Source organism: Vanellus vanellus (genome assembly GCF_965231255.1).
Source record: "Vanellus vanellus genome assembly, chromosome: 1".
Taxonomy (NCBI): Eukaryota; Metazoa; Chordata; class Aves; order Charadriiformes; family Charadriidae; genus Vanellus; species Vanellus vanellus.
In genome coordinates, this window is record NC_138905.1 from 148,516,075 (window position 1) to 148,537,770 (window position 21,696).

The following is a 21,696-nucleotide window of genomic DNA, read 5'->3' on the forward strand; positions in this document are numbered from 1 at the left end:
ACCCCAACCCCCGCCCGCTGCCAGTCCTCCGAGCTTGCGCCGCGCCGATATCCGCGTTGCTCCCAAGATGGTGGCGCGGGGCTCGGGCTGAGAGCGAACGAGTTCGCGAGAGGAGGCGCACCCGCGGGCCCGGCCCGCTCTTCCCGCCCCTGACCGCCGCGCCGCCGGCCTCGCCAGGCCGCTCGCCTCTCCCTTCCCTGCCCCACCAGGCCGCGGCCCCGTCTCTCTCCGCCCCGACGGCTCCACCGGCAGCAGCGGCGGCGGCGGCGCCTCCTCATCCTCGCCTGCGGCCCGGCTCCGAGCGCGGCGCGGCCCCCGCATGAGCCCGGGCGGCGGCAGCGGCGGGAGTGACTGGGAGCAGCAGGCCGCGGCGCCCAGGTCGGTAGACGCTGCGCAGCGCCCGGCCCAGGGGAGGGCCGGGAGGGGGGATGGCGCCCGTCTCACGCCGGCCCTGAAGGGGAGGGGGCCGGGAGGCGGCCCTGCCCGTTTCCCCCCGCCCGGGAGACCCCCCCCGCCTGGGGAGGGGTAGGCAGGCGGCAGGCGCCGGCGGCAGGGGTGCGTGGCCTCGGTGGTCCTCTCCCATCCTCCTCGTGAGGCACATGGGTGCGGGGCCGCCCCGTCCCTCCCCAGAAGCGGGAAGGCCGGGCGGGCGGGTGGCTCCGGGTTTCAGCCCGCCCCCCGGGGAGACCGGGCTTGCTGGGCGACCTTGGGTGAACCCAGCCTGTCCCCGCCTCAGTTGCCCGGCTCGGCCGAGCGCCGCAGTGGCTGTGCCCGCTCCCCGGGGCTGCTGTGGGCATGGAGCGGCTTCGGCATGGCCAGTTGTGGCAGTCGGGGTGGTGCGGGTATGTGAAGTACTGCGAGGGTGCATAACTAGTGTGCAAGGCCTGCTAACAAAGTAGGCATGTTCACTTGCTGGCGTTACCTTCTATACAGTCGGAAGAGTTGCATCTGCTAACCTGTGAACAGGCTGCTGTGCTGATAAGTGTCATCTGTCAGTCCTGACTGCAGGACTTGCTGGGTTTCAGTTTTTAAGTGTACCCCCAGTATTTATCTTAATAGAACTCTTATGGGTTGTCATAGTTCACAGTCGATTTGTAAATTGGGTGTTTACGATGATGTGACATGGTCATTCAGAAGTTACTATCGTTTAGCAAACAAAGCCTGTTCCACAACTCTTCTTTAAGTAACAAGAACCTGTGATCAATAGACTTGTAGTTATGTTTGGGTTTTTTTCTCCAGTTAATGGAAATACTTGTTTGTGTTTCCTTCAGTGTAAGCGATGTTCTAATTCTGAGATAAAGTCTGTCTTGCACATCGCTTCAGGGATGGTCCCTCTGTGTCTGTATGGAAACTTCCCTACCTCAGCAGGAGGCTGTGCAAACCTGAGCATCTGTGAGAATCAGCTTGTCAGATTAGTTTTGCCGTGCTTCTTGCATGTCTACCAAAAAAGTTCCTCAGTGGGAAATTGCACCTGATTTTAGCTTTGATTTCCTAAGGAAGTAAGACCTACATGTTTGTATTGTCAAGTTTGCGTTTGGGTTTTTTGGTTGTTTTTTTTCTTTTTTTTTTTGACTGGTTTGATAGGCAGAGGTATAAAAGATAAGATTAAGTTCCTAATTCATGTAAATAGCATCCAGTTAGAGAGAGATTCCCTGCTAAGGGAGAAGCTGCACTCTTAAGTTTAACTCCATTGTTAGTCATCTATGACTGGGTGGGATAATAATGGAGATGGCAAGAGGTACCTCTTGATAAGAATGAAAACTGCTGGAAAATGGGCTTTACAGTTTTCACAAACTGCTTGTTTTAGGTGGTGGCACTAAATACTCCATGCCCTTTTATCTTGGAAACAGTTAAAGGTACTTTTTTTCAAATTGAAAATACTGTGAAACTCTGAGTTTAATGACTGTTGAATTGAAAATATGTGCATTACCAAATTGCTATGGATATTCGATAGTTTTCCTCACATACATTTGTCTTCTAAAACAGATGCAGTTTGCAGTGCTTATGACTTGTCTTCTTAACAGTAATGTTCTGTCAATTCAATACAGGCAAACCTTGGAAGAAAAGCTAAACCACTACTTAAGTTTACAGGGCTGAAAAATACCTTTAACTGAAATTATTCCCATGCACTATTACAGATATTTAATCTCTTATGAATACCTTCCATTCCACTCTAAATGTTTGCTATTTAATGTGCCATCTTTCATACTGGAATTAACAAGTTCTTTTTCTATTTACCAGACTTGTTTGCTATTTCGCCTCACTGGAGTATCCTGAGTATCCCCCAAGAATTTAGAAATAAAAGCAGCAAGCTAGATGGCAAAATAAATGGTTTCATTTGTTTGGGGGTTTTTAGGGTTATGATTGTGTGACTGTAAAAAAAAAAAAAAAGTAATTGAAGGAAGGGCAGGCTTGAAAAAGCAGAGGTGTTTAACTTTTTCACAGCAGTGAATTTCAAAGCCTAGATTTCTCAGTCTAGGTGCTCTTCAGAACTCTAACATTGTGTGGGTTTTATCCTATTTTTAATAGCAAACAAAACTTTTAGTCTTTTTTAAATTACTGCTGTTGCTTAAAGACGTATGCAAATGATGGTTCTTTTGTGAATGGAATTTAAAACTGTGTGTATTTGTTAAATACACCTAGGGATGTTCTTAGCTTGTTGAGTCCCCGTTAGAGCACCTTGAGTTTGTCCCTGTTCTCATCGACTTGAGAAAATAAAACAGATCCTCTTTCTTTTCATTTAACTTCACTTTTTGTAGGAGAAAACCTGCTTCAGAAATATGACATGTACCCCAGTGTCAAGTCATGCATATTTCATTATGAATATGTGCTTTATTGATGTGTTCTTCACTAGTTCTCTATGAATTAACAGGTTCTACTTAACCAAATACATAACTGGGGGGGGGGGAGGGATATCTTTGAGTCAAGTTTTAATAGTCATAAGCATGTTTTATTGTGAACATGTTTAAGCATGTAACATTTTGTGTAAACAATAATTAGTGTAGTACATGATGTGACACTTTTCATGGAACAAATTTAGTATTTACATTTTTGTAAATATGCATCATCTTAGCTTTTGCTATAGGAAAGATGTATTTATGTATGCATTTTTGCCTCTGCTACTTTTGGTTTCAGTTTACTTAGTGAATGTCCAGAGAGAATTCATCTTTTTTTAAATGCAGGAAATGTCTGTCTTCCTCCCCATACCAGTATATTCATACACTTGAAGGTAAAAGTCACTAATTCTTAAAAATAGAACATGCAATTGAGCGACAAGAGGAGAGAATTCCTGAAGTATGTAGGCATGTATCTCATTTCCAGTGTCAATCTTTGTTTCTGGTACTGTGGGCCAAGTCTTCGCTTCACTTTAGTTAATGAATTGATATTGATTTTTAAACAAAGGAGGTATGTTTTACACTTTTTCTGAAGTATCCAGCATATTTAAGGTAGTTATGAGTTTTATAGAGAAGCAGTGTTGAAAGACTGTGTCTGTCATTAATCAGTTTCTGATTTGTACACGGAAGGAGAGGGGTGAAACACTTGCTATTGGGGTCTGTAACAAATAATTTAGAATATGATATTTACTTTTTTTAAAAATAATCTCACCCCCCTCCCAGAAGAGTGCTGTAAGCTTTGCTAAATAGTTGGTTCCCAGAGACAACAGCAATGAGCAAAACGCATGTTTGAAGTGACTTTTGTCACCTTAAATGGTTTGACCTTAACATTTATTGCATTAACTTCCTGTATTTACAGGCAATGCCTGACAGCCTTGTAAGGCTGTATTGTCCATGAATGAAAGTTTGGAAAAAAGCTAGTTCATATGAATAGTAATGTGTGTAAAGTATCTGGCTGGTTAGCAGAAAGTCAGTAAATACAGTGTAAAGGTAATACTTTGTAACAAAGCAACGCTTCAGTAGCTATACCAGCTGGTGAGACATTTCTTCGGGAAAATAACCTCATAGGAGAAATACAAAAAAGATCAAATAATGTTGAGGTCCAGGATTCATGCTTAGCAATGTAACACATGAACAAGTAGCACTTTAAATTGCTATTTTTGAATTGTTCCACCTTCTTGTGGCTAGGAGTGACAGAACTTTCTGACGACAAAATAACTTACTGGTTGCAAAAATTACATTATAAATTAAATATTACCATAGTGTTCTGTCTCACAAATACTCTTATGAATGAATCTCTTCAAGGAAGCATTAACTACTTCTTACTTTTAATAGGTTGAGCCTGCTTCCCTGTATTATGCAAACTGCTGAATGGAGGAAGGGGGCGGAAGTCAGTCTTTACCGATACTCTTTCTGTTACCATCCTGCATGGTTCTTTACCCATGTTTTACAGGGTGGTGAAGAATTAGGAGAAGCTGCAGTTGTTCAGCTGAGTGGAACTAAATGGGTGGCTTCCCTCTGGACCCTCACTTCACTGTCTTAGGTAAGAGGGCTGATCTGCTTCTTCTGAAGCAATTTGCATTTCCTTAGAGCAGAGGTATATGTGTTTTAAGAGAAACTTCTAGTTAGCAAAGCAGAGGCTTAGACTCCTTTTTTTGTAATTGGTGGCTTGAAGAGGGTATTTGCAATATGTAGCTGTTCAAGACTTTTCATCAAGAAGCGTTACTGTTTGCATCTGTCCAAATAGCTTTAAAAACATGCTCTATGTTCACATGCTTTATCTTTGAGAATCATGCTTATCTTGTGTAGTATGTCAACAGTGGGACTGTACCAGAGGTGAATTACAGCAGTGATGTTTTAGCACAAACTTAAACTAATGTACCAATTGGCTGTTTGATATTCAGGGTGCTACTTTTTTTCATGTTCAATCCTTGTATGCCATAATTTCAAAGCTGTGGCCTAACTAACTAAATAACAAAATTTAAGTGTCTCAAAAACTGTAAGGTACAGTATCTCAGTTTGAAACCCGATGGAAGTTTGGCCTTGGTGGGCCTTGCATCAATTGGTGGGATCACAAGCAGAAAAGTCATGGAAGCTGCATTTAGGTTTGGTGGCTGTTGCATAATTGTCTGTCAGCAATTAGTCCGCATGGTTTGCTTTATATTCTGGAGTCCTGTGAGGACTGGCAGGACTTCTGCTGTCTCGGCCAAGCTGGAGTTCTAGAGGTGAAGCTAGTTCTTTGTCTCTGCTTCATAGAGGAGACCACGCTCTTATAGCTTTGGTGGACCCCTTTTTGAACTTGTTGATACTTCCTTAGATAATCATTACACCAAAGAAATTGGTGAAATGAGGAGATTAGAATGACAAATGAGCACCCTGTCTCCCATACCTTTAGGAGCTGTGTGCAGGGGAGGCACAAGAGCTATCTGTAACACTTTGCCAAGCTTGTGTGGTGCTGAGAGATGCCAGACTTGTCCAGGCAGCCAGGCTCTGGCACTACTTGTGTACTCCTGCTCTGGTATGCTCTGTGGGATCCAGGTTGGAGCAGCTGCAGTTCAGCAGGCTTGGGGTGTTACAGGGTGGTGAAGTGGCTCTTAAAGGAGCTGAACTTCTAAAATGGGCTGCAGGTCAAAATACTTCAGGAAATGCTACCATAGTTGGAGACGAGTTTTTCTTTTGCATTATGGTTAGTCATGTGTTTGAGCTGACTATTTTAATGTTTAAAATATTCTCATTGTACAGTATGGTATTTTTCGTTGTCCTAAAGATATCAAAAAACTTCTACAAAGCTAGATAATGCTGAAGAGGTCTCCCAATGCTTCAGAATTTGTATTTCCAGTATGATGTTTTAATCTTTTATTTGTATAGCCATAGTCAGATAATGATTACTTTTTATTTCATAGTGAAATCTTATGTCCAAAGTCTTAGTGATGAATATTGTGGTTTTGTATGTGGATATACACTCTGTTTTATTTTTAGAAAGTCCAACGTATACTAGCGTACACTGGCTGCAGCAGTAGCACCTAGATGTATTTCAGCGGTTGTAGCAAAACTTGCCTGTTGTGGACCATAAAAATACATACTTATAGTCCACACAACCTGCAAGTCCCATGAGAGTTTGAGGACACAGCAGCTCATAAAAGAGTGTACCACTTCTGTGAAATACTGGTATTTCTTGGTTGCAAAGGTTGAGACCTTTAAGTTGTAAGGTGGTGATAAATACTCCATTTGCATGGTTTCTATGACCTGAATGCCTTACAGAAAGATGGTTATTTGTGAATACTTGTTTTTATTTGGGTAATGTTGTTATATTAAGAATGTCAGTCATGGAAGAAAATTATTCTTGTTTGGACTTACATGTTTGAAATTGTGTGAGAGAATCTATAATACCTACCATTTTCTTTAGGGTAGTGTGCTCAAAATTTTTTCTTCTACTCCTGTCTTGTTACAGTTATTGCAAAAAAAAAAAAAAAGTGGAAAATGTCTTTGAAGTACCTGATAGAGGTGACTTCATCAGGTCTGTTATTGGGCCAGAGATGAGTTGCGAACTATTTTTCATAATTTATAATTAATTTCTTAAATATTTTGCAGTTCTGTATGCTACAGTTTGGTTAATTTAGTATCTTACCATCTTTGTTAATATCATTTGGTGTGCCTTGAAGTCTGTTTTTCATATTGAAAATGTATGATGTTTGGAAAAAACAGCTCATGTGACATCAAGATTTCTTTATGATGAGTGGAAGCAATAGTGTTAGCCATGCTTTTAGTCACATTTGCCATTTGCATTTTTTTAGGCAGATCTGGCTTAATGCTAATTAATAGGTATACTAAAGGTGAATGTTGAAGCACATCTGACTTCATGAAGTTATTTTCATTCCTTTTAGACAGGCATTACAGATTCTGTATTTCATTTTGTTGTTGATCATGTAGTCTTTGAGCAATTTTTTTGAGTAGACTGCTGAAGTATTGCTGTGCCTTGGTCGTAGCTGATGGGGGGAGACTGAGGAAAGAGAACTGAAAGTCCAGGAGCTTCAGTTTTGTGCTGTTGGAATTACTTGCTCTTCTGCTGCTAGTTACATGTTGTTGAGCAAATCCCCCATCTCCTACACTGTGGTCTTGTTTCTTCTGTAAATTGTACTGTCTTAAACTACATAGCTTCAGTTATGTTGGGAACCTTTGTTTTCTTTTCTTTTATTGCTGGGCAATAATCATAAGATCCCCGATAGATGTGTTTTTTCATGCTGTACTTTCTACTCCCTGCACACTGAAAGTTGGTGCTTTTGTACCTTAGAGGAGAGTGGGTGAATTTTATATAGATGACACTGCTCTGTGTGTACATGAACAAATATATACATTGCAGTTTAAGCTGAAAATCTTGTGATACGAGGTGTGAAAATATTGGTCGGATATGTCATAATACTTTTAACTGAGTTTGCCTAATGGTATCACAGTGAATGAAGAATTATTCTTTAACAGAATACAAGATAGATATTCTGGATTTCTGTGTTGGTATGGAGTGGAAGTGCTGCCTCCAAACAGGAAAATCATCAGTTACTGTCTCATATTGTTCAGATAAATTTATTCATTTTTTCTTCTGAATGGTAGTAAAATTTTAGTGACACAGTTGCATAACATTAACTCATTAATCCTAATTGTGCATAAATCCACATAATTATCATAATTGTTTGTTGAAATAGCAATCTTGTTTCATGACACAGGTAGGGTGCCCTATTTAACTTTTTTCTTTAAATACAAAAAAATGTGTACAAACTGTTAGTGCTGTAGAGCTTTACTGGCGTGACTGTGTCAGTCCAGGATCACCCTGTTTCACATCCCAGATAAAGAATGGGGACTTTGGTACTGGATGGGTTCTCCGTGGTTTGACATATTTTAAGACAAACCTGAATGTACTCCTAAGGTAACCAAACCAGGGTTTCCTTTGTGGGAACTCTCACCTATATTGGAGATCAGCCTAAATCGACTGCATTGGTTTTGTTTGTTCTTGATAGAATTTTAGAACGAAGAAATTAAGTATTAAATCTTCACAGTACTAAGAATGTGATACTCTGTGCCAAATGAGTAACTTGCCAAATGAGGGGGGACACGGGGGTGGTGAAGGCAAGGTGGGAGAAATCTTGCCAGAATCTTCCAGAAGAAGGAAAGGAATATTTGTAATGGACTGGATGGATGGAATTGTAAAACTCTATTGCATCAGAGAGGAAAGAATAGGGAACACTGTGCGTATGGACTTTCTGCTTTTGTAGTTTCCCTAACATATTAAGTATTTTCTGTTATGGTTTTTATGGGAAGTATGATTTAGTTTGGGAAGTCATGTGATTTAGTTTTAGGTAGTCCTGCAAGAAGCAGGGGGTTGGACTCGATGATCCTTATGGGTCCCTTCCAACTTGAGATATTCTATGTTTCTTTTCTGTAATTCGAAGTATGTGTTCCCTTAGTTGCAAACTTGTGACTAACTGAATGGCCATTCTTGAACTTATTGTTTTGAAGTTGCGTGAGTTTCAAATTGGTACAGAGCATAGCGCAAAAACTAAAATGATATGTTTTGCATTATAGGTACAAGAATTGTAGAAGACCACTTTAGAATTTGAAAGAAAAAGTTTCTGCAGCTCTGGAAAGATATGGTATGTTTATGTTTTCATTTATATTGTGTGTATGCTAACAATCGTCATAACAAATAGTTACACTTTTGTTCCCTGATTAAAAAAAAAAAAGTTGAAAATAAATTCAGGAAGAAACATATGCATTCATTTTTCCCATATTTTTTTTGACTATGATGTCTGTTACTTAGGCATAGTTCTCTAGTAAACTAAGTTACTTGTTTTTTCTTGGAGAAAATAAATACTGCTGATACAACATTGATGAATTCCCTTTTAATTTGTTTTACAAGCTCAGCATCAGGCAGCTACCATCCATCTGTTTCTCCATGGATTAGATAAGAATCAGTGCTGTTTCTGAAAGTTGGGTTTTTTTTTCCTTGCTGCTGAGCATATTTATAGTGAGGCTTGTACAGTTTTTAGGTATGACTTGCAGAGTAAGTTCAGAACCACTAGAAACTTAAGCAAACATCAGTGTAAGTCAAATTTGCAAATTCGAATGTTAGGAAATACGAAATGTAACCTTCAGTAGCAGTGCTAACATGAGCCTATGGCATCTCTTTTTGTTTAGGCTCTTAAATGTCCAGCCAACTTAAAAATATGTACATGCATTACAGCAAGGTTGGAACCTTAACTTGTAGTTATTTTCATTTCCATTTTCTAACTTTATTCTAGTGTAGTCCAGTGGAGATACCTGGTAGTATGGAATAACTGCACCACTTTGTAGTGTCTCTTGAGATCTGTAGTTCTGTAACTTGGTACATAGAGAATCTTTGAAACGTTTTGCATTGCTGCATTCAGAAAAAAACAATTATTGTTAAAGTTCATTTTTCTACCATATTAAGTAGGTCTGTTAATGCATATATTTAACACTGTATGTGGTTACTTCAACGGCTGCTTCTAAGCTATGTGTGTACTTTCTTTTTTAACCATTTAAAATGTGGAGAAGAACTTAGTAACTCCTGATACAAGTTTGATACCCTGTGTGTTTATGTCTAGATTTTTCTTTTGAAGATACTTAACATAAGAACATATTGAAAGTTTTGAAATCTCAACCTTGCAGAAGGGTTGTTGGGTGTCTGTTTTCTTTTTTTAAGTTCTGTTTCATAGGAAGCCACAGACAGGAGCTAAAATGATTAATGCTAAGCTGAAACTTTAAATATAATGTGTGCTAATTAAAAGCTGTAAATCTCTTAAAAAGCCATAATGTAACATTATCATAATCCAGATGTTCCTGAAAGAATTGTATAGATTGGTCCTTTACTCTAGCAGGCATCTGGCAGGTAGTGTATATTCATTTTTGCACCCACAGCACCACTGGGACCACCCACCTGCTTCTTGCTCTCCAGTTTCAATACCAGTTGCGTGTATGATGGCTCTTCTTCAAACCTAAGCTGTTATTTCTTTGTTGCCATTATTTTTGCTGGCTGCTTTTTTCTGAATGTTTAACTGCTTGCCACCGTATGTATGCATAGAGTCTTTGCAATGGTATGCACTTCATAAATTGATGAATGAGGATTCCCCTCTAATCCCCCACAACTTGAGTAATGAATACTAATGGAACATCGGAAAAGCTGAATATTATGCTAGAGAATTGCACGATTGCTTGGTCTTAATATGAGCTACATAAAAACAAACATACTGGTGACACTGGACAACTTGGTGAACAGAAAGGTACTTTACGTGGAAGGCTGCATGGAAGATGGGTGGCAAAAGAAAGCAAAATAACAAAGCATAATCAAAAGGACAGATGGAATAAAAGTTTGAATACTAAAGCTGAAGTGAAGCCGTAAAACTTACCTTTTTGGAAAATAACTTAATGTGGTACCTAGCCAGTAAAAGGAGAGCTGCTAAAAGAAATTAAAATAAATGGTTGGATTTCACCACCTGATGTGGGAGGGGCGTTCCATTCATAACTGTATATCATTTTGGAGGGAGCCTGAAGTAGCAGGCATTAACTGAGATAGAAACACATGGTTCTGCTGCAAAAAATAAGGAGTGTGGGTAGTGGAGTAAACATCAGTTGTGGTCTAAGTGAAAAATGCAGAAGCTAAAGACAATTTCAGGTCTTTCACTCTTAAAAGTTGAATAAAGCACATTTACAATCTCAAACCAAAAACAAGTGTTGAAGGGAAAATCTAGTGTCCAGAGTTGCAAGGGCAGTTGTAGAAAATGAGAATAACACACAGGCCTTTAGCTTTGGGGGCGGTGAGGGAATGGGAGCAATCACTAGACCTTTTTCTGTTACTCTGATTTGTGATGTATTGACATCAAGGCAAAGTAAGTATACAGATATTATAGGATGAAGCTTTTATCTTAATCTATAGTTGATCTCTGTATATTGAGATGGACAAAATTCTGCCTTTATTCAACTCGTAACTTCTGTTTTTGCTGAAGTGTAAACTCCAGAATGGCACCAGCTTTAATTTGAAGATAGTAGCAAATTCAGATCCTCACCCCAAATAATTTATTCAAGTGTTAATTGTCCTCGCTATCCTGCATGCTGGTGTTCCTACTCTAATTTGAATTTGTCAGCCTTCAGTTTTTAGTCATATGGGGGTTTCATATGCTTTCTTCTAATTGGAGGATCTTTTTTCATGTATTCTTTTTGTGCTATGAGAGGACTTAGTTTCTTCCAGTATCCATATTGATTAGCTTGATTAACTTTGAACTTTTTCCATTATCTAATCACAAGGCACTTTCTCCTTTCTTCATGCTGTCTTTATGGCTCTTTTCTGCTACTGCTGGAATACTTTTGAAGACTGTCAAGTAATTGGAGAACTGAGCTCAAGTTTTGAACATGTCTGAAGTACTTTGTGCAGATGAACACCTTTCCAGCAACCCTTCATGAGTCATATCTGTCATTGTATCTGTAATACTGGGAGCATGTGTGTGTTTGCTTGTCAGTTGAGTGCCTTAATCACTTTAGGTTGGCATTTTCCAGGATCAAACCCAATTCTTTTGGTCTTCTAACTATGTGGTTTTGTATTTGTTGTTATTAGTGGAATGGTTTGGTTTACCAGGCAGTGGGGAAAAAAAAAAATCTTATAGATGCCTTATTACTGGTTTTTTTGGAGCTCCATTAGGATTTATGTAATCAGGTTTTGTTAGTAGTTGTTTTATTTTATTTTAGGAATATTGATAATTTTGCCTGCTATTAGTTGCATGAACAAAACTTCTGGAATCTTATGTCTTTCGACATTTTCTGTGTTGGACCCACATGCAGGCAACAAAAGCAATTGAAAATCTCAAGCATGCCTGTTATGTTTGTTTGGTGGTTTGTTTTTTTTTTTTTTCCTGCAAGTGACAGTTAAGATTGAACTTAGGGATTTGGTGAATCTTCTACAATTTCCTCCAGGTCACTTGATGAATCAGTCTCAAGTTATAAAAGGCCTTTTTGCTTATTAGGTGGCAGTTCCTTTTTTTAAGTAATAAGCTAGCAAGGGTAGTTCTGAAGGCACCTTTTCCTGTATAGATGATGACTGTCCATTTCATCATGGTGCTCAAAGTTATTTTGGAAATGTATCAAATTTGAGAAGAGCGTTCATTCTTGGGGGATTCAGTGGGGTTCTTCAGAAAACACACAAAAGATTACTTTAGTTGGATCTTGAGAGGTGGTTATTTTTAATTAAGCAACTCCAATTCCAGCACTGGAAGGTAAGGAAGGTCATGGTACATTTGTACAGGTCAGTCACACCCCAGTTTTCATTAGATCATCTGTCAAAAAGAGAATCTGAAAAAAAAATTGGATCAAAGATTGCTTGGGTGGAAACTTAAATTCTTTTGTAAAGGAAACTTATTCTTAAATATGCCACCTCCCAGGGCACCCATCATTCAGTAAGGTCAACTGAAGTCATATTTTCAATAAGAAAAGTGTTCCTTCATTCAAGGATCTTCCTAGACCTCAAATACAGGGTGTCAGCTGCCAGATGGCTGTGCTGTCACAGAAATCGACCACCTGTACATCAAATAACATAGGGAAAGTAATAGGTGTAGGAAATCCACATAAGTGACAACTTTCAATTAAATGATTTTTAGCTGGAAGTTTTTTGGCTTTGTTTTTGGTTGCTGAAATATAGGTACTTATACTCTCCATGGTGTGTCTTCAGGCCCTGTGTTTTGAAACCGGGGCCTTTTCTTGGCTCATGTTTGTGATTTCAGACTTCCAAGATTAAATGAAAGAGAAGATCTCATGAGGCTATGCAACAAAGTTGGGTTTTAGCCCCTTTTTATGCATCTGGACTTGGTTTCTGGCTTCTTGTTCTTTTACTGATTTATTTCCTTTTTTTCAGTTGACAGGAATGTTCTTTTCAGAAAATCTGCTATTTTGTCACCTTGGAGAAATGGGTGTAGTCTCAAAGTACTGCATAAACATTATTTATCCTGTTCCCTCCCGTAGAGTGCTACTCTATGCTGTGCAGGGTTCTTCAGATATATGGTTTGAAGGCATGGATCTTGTGTATTGTCTGGCTAATTATAACAGGGGTTGCAGCAGTCCTGATTGAGTCTACCTCTTGTAAATAGTCACTAAGCAGATGTAGATGTGTCTGTACTGGAGCCTGCCCAGTCCCAAAGAGCCTGTAGCAGCCATCTCAAATTTCCCAGACATATTCCACAGGCACAGACGGTGTTTAATACCTTGAGCTACTCTGTGTCTGTGAAGCCTAACCTGTAAGCCATACTTATCATGACAGTGAAGACCAGAGAAATCAGTTTGAGTAATGCTGCTCGAATAATAAATATTTGTTCTGGAGCTGCTGTTGCAGGGTCCTACCTTCTAGAAGGTAAGTTATATTCAGAGATATTTTGTAAGGGAATTCCTGCAACAGAGAAGCTGCTGGTTTAGGTCAGTTTTCTATTCTTCATAATCCACTTTTCTAAGACATTAGTCTATTCATCTGTGTGGTTTCCCTTTCCTGATCAAGTACTGTCCTTTGACTCTCTTACCATTTTTTTTTTCTGCCTTGTTTGTATCCAGCAGTCAAAATGTCCTTTGTTCAAACTAAGTTCAGAATAAGGGGTCTTTGATGGCAGTCTCCTTCACCACCCACCCCATGTTCCAACATGCTGTACTCTTTGCCAGCAGACAGTACTCTGCTGATGCATGAACGAGTAAGGTTTTAGAAAAACGAATTCTTTCATCTGTGCTAGGGAATTTTTGCCAATCATATTCTGTCCCACAGGAGTGGCAGAAAGGATAGGTGAGGAAGGTAGGGCAAGAAGGAGATAGAAGGGAAAATGATTTCCTACATCTGGATTGTTGAAAAGTAGCATGAGGTTTTTAGACCCCAGTACAGTAAATCTGGTTTTAAGGCATCTTGTTCAATTTCACTACAAAACTTAGATAAGTTAACTTTGGCTTGGTGAAGCTGAAGTTAACTTCATGCTGGTTCGGATGCTGCCTCTCTTCACAAAGCTGCTGTAGATACTACATTAGGTGGTGTGGTAAATCTGACTAACGGAGTTGGATCTGTGTCAGGCCTGGGCACAAACTTGTCTTGGCTGTGATTGTGGAGCTGCCACCTCAATGCATATTCTTTAACATTACAAGATCTAATGGTTTTTGAATCTAGCACAAACACTTCGTGTTCCTTCACTGTTGACCATCGTGCTCATGACTTCTCCCATATGACACAGCCTCAGGAAAACTGTTTTACTAAGGTTGCTGTCAGCCTGTTGTTCTTACATGCTTCCATTTGAATGGAAGACTACTGTAATTAGGTTTTGCCCATGGTCTGGGTGATATAGGACACAAGTCTAGGTAAGGTGTGATTGATTTGGTGCACTCCAGAACATGAGCTGGTACTTCCAGCAGACAGAATGTAGGTTTCCCAACCAACGAGGCATTAGAGATTACACCACTGTCCTCTTTGACCAGTGTACTACAAGTTACTTGGGCAGAGAGCTAGAAGGGGGGGTTACTAAATGTGTTTTTACAGAGCCATTTCACATCAGTTCAGAAAGTAGAACTTAAGGAGAAAGCACTGTCTTAGAATAGGCACCTGTTTCTTTAAAGCTAAAACTTGCCTGAAAGTGGCCATTATCATGTCTTAATCAGAATGCCATAAGCAGTGGTTTTAGGCTTCTTAGTTTCGCATCAGCATCTTGGGTTTTGCCATTTGCTTTTCTATACAGCTGATGATCAGCAAACATTTTAAAAATCTTTACCCTGTTTGTCATTTAATGTTGACAGACGAGGAACCTTTCCAACTGACTTTTATTCATTGTACTATGTTCCTGGCATTGACTCAGTTAAACTTTGACAGTTTACACCTGTAACAGATAGGAACTAGAGAACTTCTGTTTTGTTTCAGAGGTTTACGGTAGCCTGCTTCTTTTTCGCTTTCCTTGCGTCAACTGCACTTGAGTTTAGCTGAGAAGACTCAAATATTACTGATGTTAAAATAATTAAAAGGCACTTTTCCTACTTCAAGGAATGTACCTGACAAAACAAAGCATCATCTCAAAACTAATACAAATTTCCTTCTGTTGTAGAGTTTGTAGCAGAATGGCAAGATGTAGTAGAATGGCAAAAGTGAGCGGTTTTTCCGATAAACTTTAGAAAATTTTGGGCCTTGCTTACTGAACCATGATTTTGTATCTCTGACGAGTCAACAGATACAAATTAGCATTGAGAATGCTTGATTGTTCATCAAACCTAAGACCTTACTGAAAGACTCTTGTAATAGGTTGAACTGAAGCACAAAAGCTTTCTTTACTGTAACATTTAAAGCTGTTGGATGTACTCTGTTAGTTATTTGCACCAGATCTTTATGACTGTGGGTGTTGTGGAGAGCTGCAGGGGTGCCCTCGATAGCTCGCTAGCTTTTGTGCACCTTGCTTCTGTATGAGGCTGCTGCTGCATGGCAACCTGCAAATGGGGGGTTTCAGCTGGGTTAGAGCCACAGGAATAAACTTCTCAGATACTGCACAGGGGTTTGACTTCGTAGCTGCTGGCTGTTTAGAGAAATTAAGACAACTTTATATTTACTAAGTACAGTAATAACATTTCAATTCTAATCAAGACTTTATATTAACAAAAAGTGAATAATGCTGTTTGTGATCTGACTCTCCAGCTGAGGCCTTTTTTCTTTACAGCCTTTGTCCAGTGCGCCTAGGAGCTTGGGTGGGAGAGAGAATGGGGTCAATTGAGTGTTGAGGGTTATGTTTCTAAATATTTTATCAGTTAACTTTAGTTTAGAGTAGATAATAGCAGTAGGTAAGAGACTAACTGGTTCCTTTTCAGCCATGGAAGTAATCAGCTGGGGTGGTCCCAGGGCGCTCTGGGCAGGAGTATTGCTGAGTGATCATTGGCTGCCACCTGCGTGACAAAGTAAAGGACCAACCCTTCAATTTATACCGGTGGAGCCTGATCACGGGAAACAATTGACAGGTAAAATACACTTTTGAAAACTTAAGGGAGAGGAGAGACTACATGTGGTGTAAATGGAGCAAAGAATGTAAAAGATTGGCCACAGATAGCAAAGGTTGCTCCTCTGAAACTTTTACATAGGCTAAGCTTACTTTGTTTTGGGGAGAGGCACACAGTGAAGTGCAAGCTACATGTTGCTACCCTGGAAACACAGAGCCTTGTTAGGATACCAGTATTGAGTTGTAGCAGGGAAACAACTAATGGAGTGTTATTGTCGTTAGAAATTCCAGTTCCTATTTATGCATATGGTTCCAAATCATTCAATGCTTGTTGTCTTGATGTCAGGTGTTTTCCACTGGTCCGAGAGATGGGGTTTTGTTTTTTTGGGGTGTTTTTTTGTGGGTTTTTTTTTTTTTGAGAGGCCAAAAATAAGTTGATGAATTTTCAGGTTTACCATTTGAGTGTACTGTAGTGAGTTACCCTTGAAGTCTTAGAATGCCATTCAAAAATTATTTAATTTTTGTGCAGGAGGTCTTAATCTCACAGATAAAACAACATTTAGCATCAATATTTTTCTTCTGCCTAATGGTTTTTATTTAGTACATTGTCTGAAAATAATTTTTAAGGACTTTTAACTAAATTATTTTTACTTATTTAGAGTTGTTAAGCTTATGCTTAGCCCAGCGTGATACAGGATTGGTGTGACAACTCGTTTTTAATCAGTGACTCAAAATTGTGATCACCCTGATGTCACCGAATGGCCACAGCTTGTAAAAGGTAAGCATAAAGCATATAGTGTTGTTTCTCAAAATAATTTTTAGTATAATGTTTAAGTGTTGCGTTTGTATGGCTTGCAGTTAGCTTTATGAATAGTATTAAGGTATATTGTTTGTTTAAGATAAGTTGGCTGGCAAAGTTGACTTACCCTTTGGTTAGAGTGATTTCAAAGCTCACTTAGCTTGTCACCGCCTGTTTTTTAAAACATGACCACTGTGGTGCTCCGTGGTATCCCTCTTAAGAGCAATACTACCACTTAAAAGTCTCTGGTTGTTTTTACTGTCATACTGAAATTCTGTATAAATTGCTTAGCATACTTATTTAAGCAATTTTAAATTTTTTTTAAGAGTGTTTGTCGAGGAAGTTTGATGTTAAAATTTCTAGGCTTGCATACCTTTACTTTTCTCTCCTAGGGAGGTACAGTGGAGGTAAAAGGAGTGGCTTGCAGAATGGAGAAGTTGCTCCCTGTGTTATTGGAAGTGAGCCATCATTTGAATTTGCTAGCTCATACTGCAGTATTCAGATTAGTTGGTGTCTCGTGATCAGTATCTACGATCTAATTCAAAGCTGAAATTTGTAAGAGCATTTGCTCTGAGATTTTTCTCTGAACAGAACTCTTGTTTTTAAGCATGATGAAGCGACGTCTTGCCATACTATATAGTTGTTTTTCAGTACTGTTGCCTGCTCAGAGGAATAACAAGGTATCTTGTTTGTAAACAACCGCCTATTGCAGAATAAATAGCTTCTCAACAAACAACTACAATTCCTGTAATTGAACTGATCTTCCACATTGTTTTAATGAGTACTGAAAGCTCATTTTATTTGGTGATTACACTGTCATTTGAAACCTTTTAAAATCTGGTTAATAAGTGCATTAATAGGTTCTGCAAATCATAGTTGTGGTAGGTCTGCTCATGTTATAGAGAACGAGAAGCTGAAGGAATTTGATCCCCGTTTTCTGTAGAACCACCTTAGAGGACCAAACCTTCTATGGCTCAGCTAGGTTTTATTTTTTCTGAACTTTCCTGAAAATTTGTCATCTCTTATATTGTTTGTCTTGGAGAAGAAACCTTTTTTGCAGAATAGTGTGTACTGAACTGTGCTGCCTGTTCAAAGCCCAGATGAAACTAGTATCAGTGATAAGGATAGGAAAAGATTTTGGATATGCTGATAGCTGTGTTTACGTGTCTGTACTACAAATCACCAGGCTACCTTTTTTACATGTTAAGTTTAGATGCTAGTCTACTCTTTTTCTGTAATTTTTTCATACCGCTATGTATTTTAAAGGCTCAAAGTGATTAATACTTGGGATGGTTTTGTTTTAACACCACTATTTCGCTTGTATTTTTATAGCAACTTAAAGTACTAATCTTAGCCAAAGCTTCATTGTGCTGTACTTCCTATGACTAAAAGAAAGATAACAACTGCCTTAAACTTCCAAGCTCTTTGCTCTCAGTTTCTGAAGTCCTGGATGTGAGTAGAGGAGCTAGCCAGTATGACTATAAATACTCTTTTTTTCCCCACTGTTCCTCGGGTTATACGGCTTCTAGCACTTACATTATTAGGTGAATAATTAGGAAAAAAAAATGAGGTTCTTTTCACTCTGCTATGTATTTACTGACTTGTTTTGGTCACTAGAGTTGACAGGAAGTGAAATTTTTATTTGTTTTGCTGCTGAGCATTATTTTTGTCAGCAACTATTTCGTCAGTCCTGAACCTTAATGAGTAAGGGAAACATCACTTGGAGGGAATAAATAGAGACCAAATTTTGAGATTGGGCAGGTTTGGTTATTTTTCAGTTAGAGGTTATTTGCATTTTAAGCACGACTAGAAATTTAGTTGGATAGTAAGTTCAGAATTCTGTCCTTAGTGTGAGTTGAATATTATAACTTAGTGGAATATAAACCAATTATATTCCTGTGTTCTGCATTCTGTTGCTGCATTGTATCCAGCTAGCCTAGGAATTTTAACTTATCTGCCAGAAACGCTTTCCAGGCACTGGATCTGTTAACATAATACAGTTTGGTAAAATGCAGAAAGTTGCTAGGATCTGGTATGTCAGTAAAAGAACTAAGATTTTTAGTAGAGAATTCGGAGAACAGTCCAGACTTTAACAGAATAGTTCAGGCTTTAATAGGAGGGATCATCCAGTAAGGTAGCACAATGAAACATAGGAAAAAAGGATATTTTTCAGGCTACAGGTAGAGGTTTCTAATAGCGTTTAGAATAACATAGATAGTTATATAGTAAAGAGAGAAATTCAAAAATTCCATTCCTGTAAACAAAGGGTTTTGTCCAGTAAAGCTATGGCAAAGCCTGCTTAGCTGTGCTAACTGACATTTCCTAGCAAACTCTGTTGAAACCTACAAAGTGAGTTCTATTTGCAGATTTTAGTTCACTTCTGTTTTGAGAAAGCTCTGTCATGAAAGACATATTTGTTCGTGTAAGCTACAGAGTTTTACTGTAATGGCTGTGCTCTATTTCCACTCACACAATATCCAGCATGGCAGTTCTGGTCAACTGTACCAAAGTCTATACCCAAGTGAAGGTTGGCTAAGATTCTTTAGGATATGATTTCAAGTCAGCTTAAGGTGATTGAAATCAAAACTGCTGTATTTGTAGGGGAAAAAAATAAGCTGTCTTTAAAAAAAAAAAAAGTGAACTTCTTGAATCAGTGCTGGCAGAAGCAGCCAGGAAGAAGAGAATTGGGGAATAAGTGGGGAATAAGGAGGAGCTAAACAGCTATAATTTAGCCCATTTAAGTTAATATGGAACTATACCTTATACTATAAATTAAGTCAAGGGGGTTAGCAAGCTGAAAACAGGTGCTGGTTGTGTTTTCAAAAATGCTAGGCAATAATACCTAATTCTGAACATTACTGGCTGACCTGTTAGCTGGAAGGAAGATGCAGGACCTGCCTTTAATGCTTCTGCTCTGGGAGATTATGTCCATAAACTCAATGAGACCTGCTTCTAAGCTGCTGCTTCTTAGAGTCCAACTGTGCAGAGAATCTGTTTGTAACAGTTTATCACTGATAAACTTTGAGTATACATTTTGGTTACAGAAGTGGTGCACTATGCAAACTGAATATGGAAGTAGTGCCAGCAGAACTCTGCTCTAAAGGCTGCTGTTGCGTAAGATGTGGGGAAACAGTGCTGTCCTCCTTATAGAAATTTGGCTTAATTCTTTGTCAGGTTTTATGTTATAAATGGTCTTTTAGAGTTTGGCCAAACAAATTCAATGTGCAAGTGCATAAACGTTGATACTTTTAGTGGCAATAATACGTATCATCACTTTCTACCTTTCTTAACTCTTCATATTGTGATGACTTAAAATAACAAACAATGCTTAAGGCTTTGTATCTGTATTTGCAGATCACCAGGAGAACCTCACTCTGAAAACATTGAAACTAGCCGAATGTAAGTAAATGAGTAGATGGGTTTGGTATATCTTGTTTAAAAATGTTTTGAACATACATAACAGTTACTCTTGTGCCTGCTTAAAAAAGGAAGACAAAAGCTGAGTAGAACTGCGGAATCAGCTTAGAAGATTTCAAGTTAGTATTTTGCTATGGAAAAATAATTTTAAGCCTCTGTAGAAGCTGTGATTCTTTTGTTTTCTTTTTTTTTTTTTTTTTTTGAGGGTGAATGGGTTGAAAGCAAAGTTCAGAGATTTAATTTAATGTGAACCAGTAGATGGTAGCATAATACAGTGTCAGAAATCTTCAGGCCTATATTCAGACTTGACAGCACGGGTGTAATTTCTACCTGCTATTTGCTAACATATTGCATGGGTTTGAAGACCCTTCAGTACTAAGGCACAATACCTACTAATATCTGTTGTGGCAGATGGATTGCTGAACTAAGAAGAAAAAAAGTCTGACTTAACTAGCACATGAATTTGCCAAATTAATTCTAGAAGCAGAAAACTATCTTTCTTTCACTAAACAGTATTCATGTAGCATCTTGCTCACAGTTCTGAACCTTGTTCTGCTGTCTTCATTAGCCTAGAAGCCAAGGTTAACTAGAAGCAAGATTGTGATAGGCTGCAATGTTAATTTCAATTCCAAATTCAAAAGGGTTGCAGGAAAGAGAGGAATATTTTAAAAAAAAAGAAAAAAGTTATTTGAGACTTTATTCTTCTGTTAGTTAGCAAACAAAGATTCTTTTCTGGCTATTGAAACTGTTCTGTCATAGAACTCAAATGGGGAAACCACAAACTGCGTTTCTGGCTTACAGCTCAAGTTCCAAAATAATAGAGGGAGCATAGCCCAGTGGTTAGGGTACTGTCCAAGGCTTCAAAAGACCTGGGTTCATTTCTCTTCTGCCACAAACTTCTCTGACCTTAAACTGTATCCTCCACACCCTTCCCCCAAGTGGTCTAGCATTTTACGCACTGCAGGCTGAATGCCAGTTTCAGGATGTTTTGCAGGGTAGGGTCATGGTGTGAATTGCTCAAGGACTTCTCTGCTGTAGCTGCCCAACTTGGGGAGGAGCAAAGCTGAGGTGAGCCTCTCCACACTGGACCACATACCTAACCTTAAAAGTGATGAGAAGGAAACAAGGAATGCTTTTTACTGCACTGAAGTCCTGTTCTTGCACTAGGAAGAGAATTTCTTCTGGGACAACAAATCTGCTTTTCTCTCTCTCATGCCATGCTACAGAAGTGCTGTCTAGCTGCTCTCTTAGGAGTACAGGTCACTGGCTGTTGCTACATGGACTCGCGTTAGAGCCAGAGGTTGCAGGGCAAAACCCCTGCCATAGTCTCTTCTCCTGCTCCAGTAGCAGCCCCTGCTGTGTTGTGTTTTACTGTTCTTGCAGCAAGTCGAGTTGCGTTCTTTTGTGTCCCTGGCCTAGCCAAACAGGCGAAATCAGGCTGTAGACTGGCTGTAGTCCACTCTGGATACTGCCAGCTTTTTACACATTGTAAGGAAAGATGTGTCAGAAGTAAGGATCTTGATTGATGTGAAACAAAGACTCTATAAGGACCCATGACAAATCAGAAGGAAAAGGTGGTACAGCTATTTTTGCTTTTAGC

The 21,696-nt window shown here is 39.2% G+C and overlaps 1 protein-coding gene across 4 annotated transcripts in view; it reads left to right on the plus strand.

Annotated features, from left to right (window-relative positions):
• The first annotated feature begins 290 nt into the window (after positions 1-290).
• UBE3A (ubiquitin protein ligase E3A) overlaps positions 291-21,696 on the plus strand; it is a 55,747-nt gene continuing 34,341 nt past the window's right edge. For 2 of the 4 annotated variants that reach the window (XM_082495752.1, XM_082495754.1), the window contains exons 1-4: positions 291-378; positions 8,469-8,536; positions 16,540-16,658; positions 20,034-20,078. In XM_082495752.1, the coding sequence (XP_082351878.1) occupies positions 16,639-16,658; positions 20,034-20,078 (65 nt within the window). In that variant the 5' untranslated portion in view covers positions 291-378; positions 8,469-8,536; positions 16,540-16,638. Of the gene's footprint in view, positions 379-4,382; positions 4,438-8,468; positions 8,537-15,755; positions 15,903-16,539; positions 16,659-20,033; positions 20,079-21,696 lie in introns of those variants that run through there. The other 2 variants (XM_082495751.1, XM_082495753.1) reach the window with 2 other exon arrangements.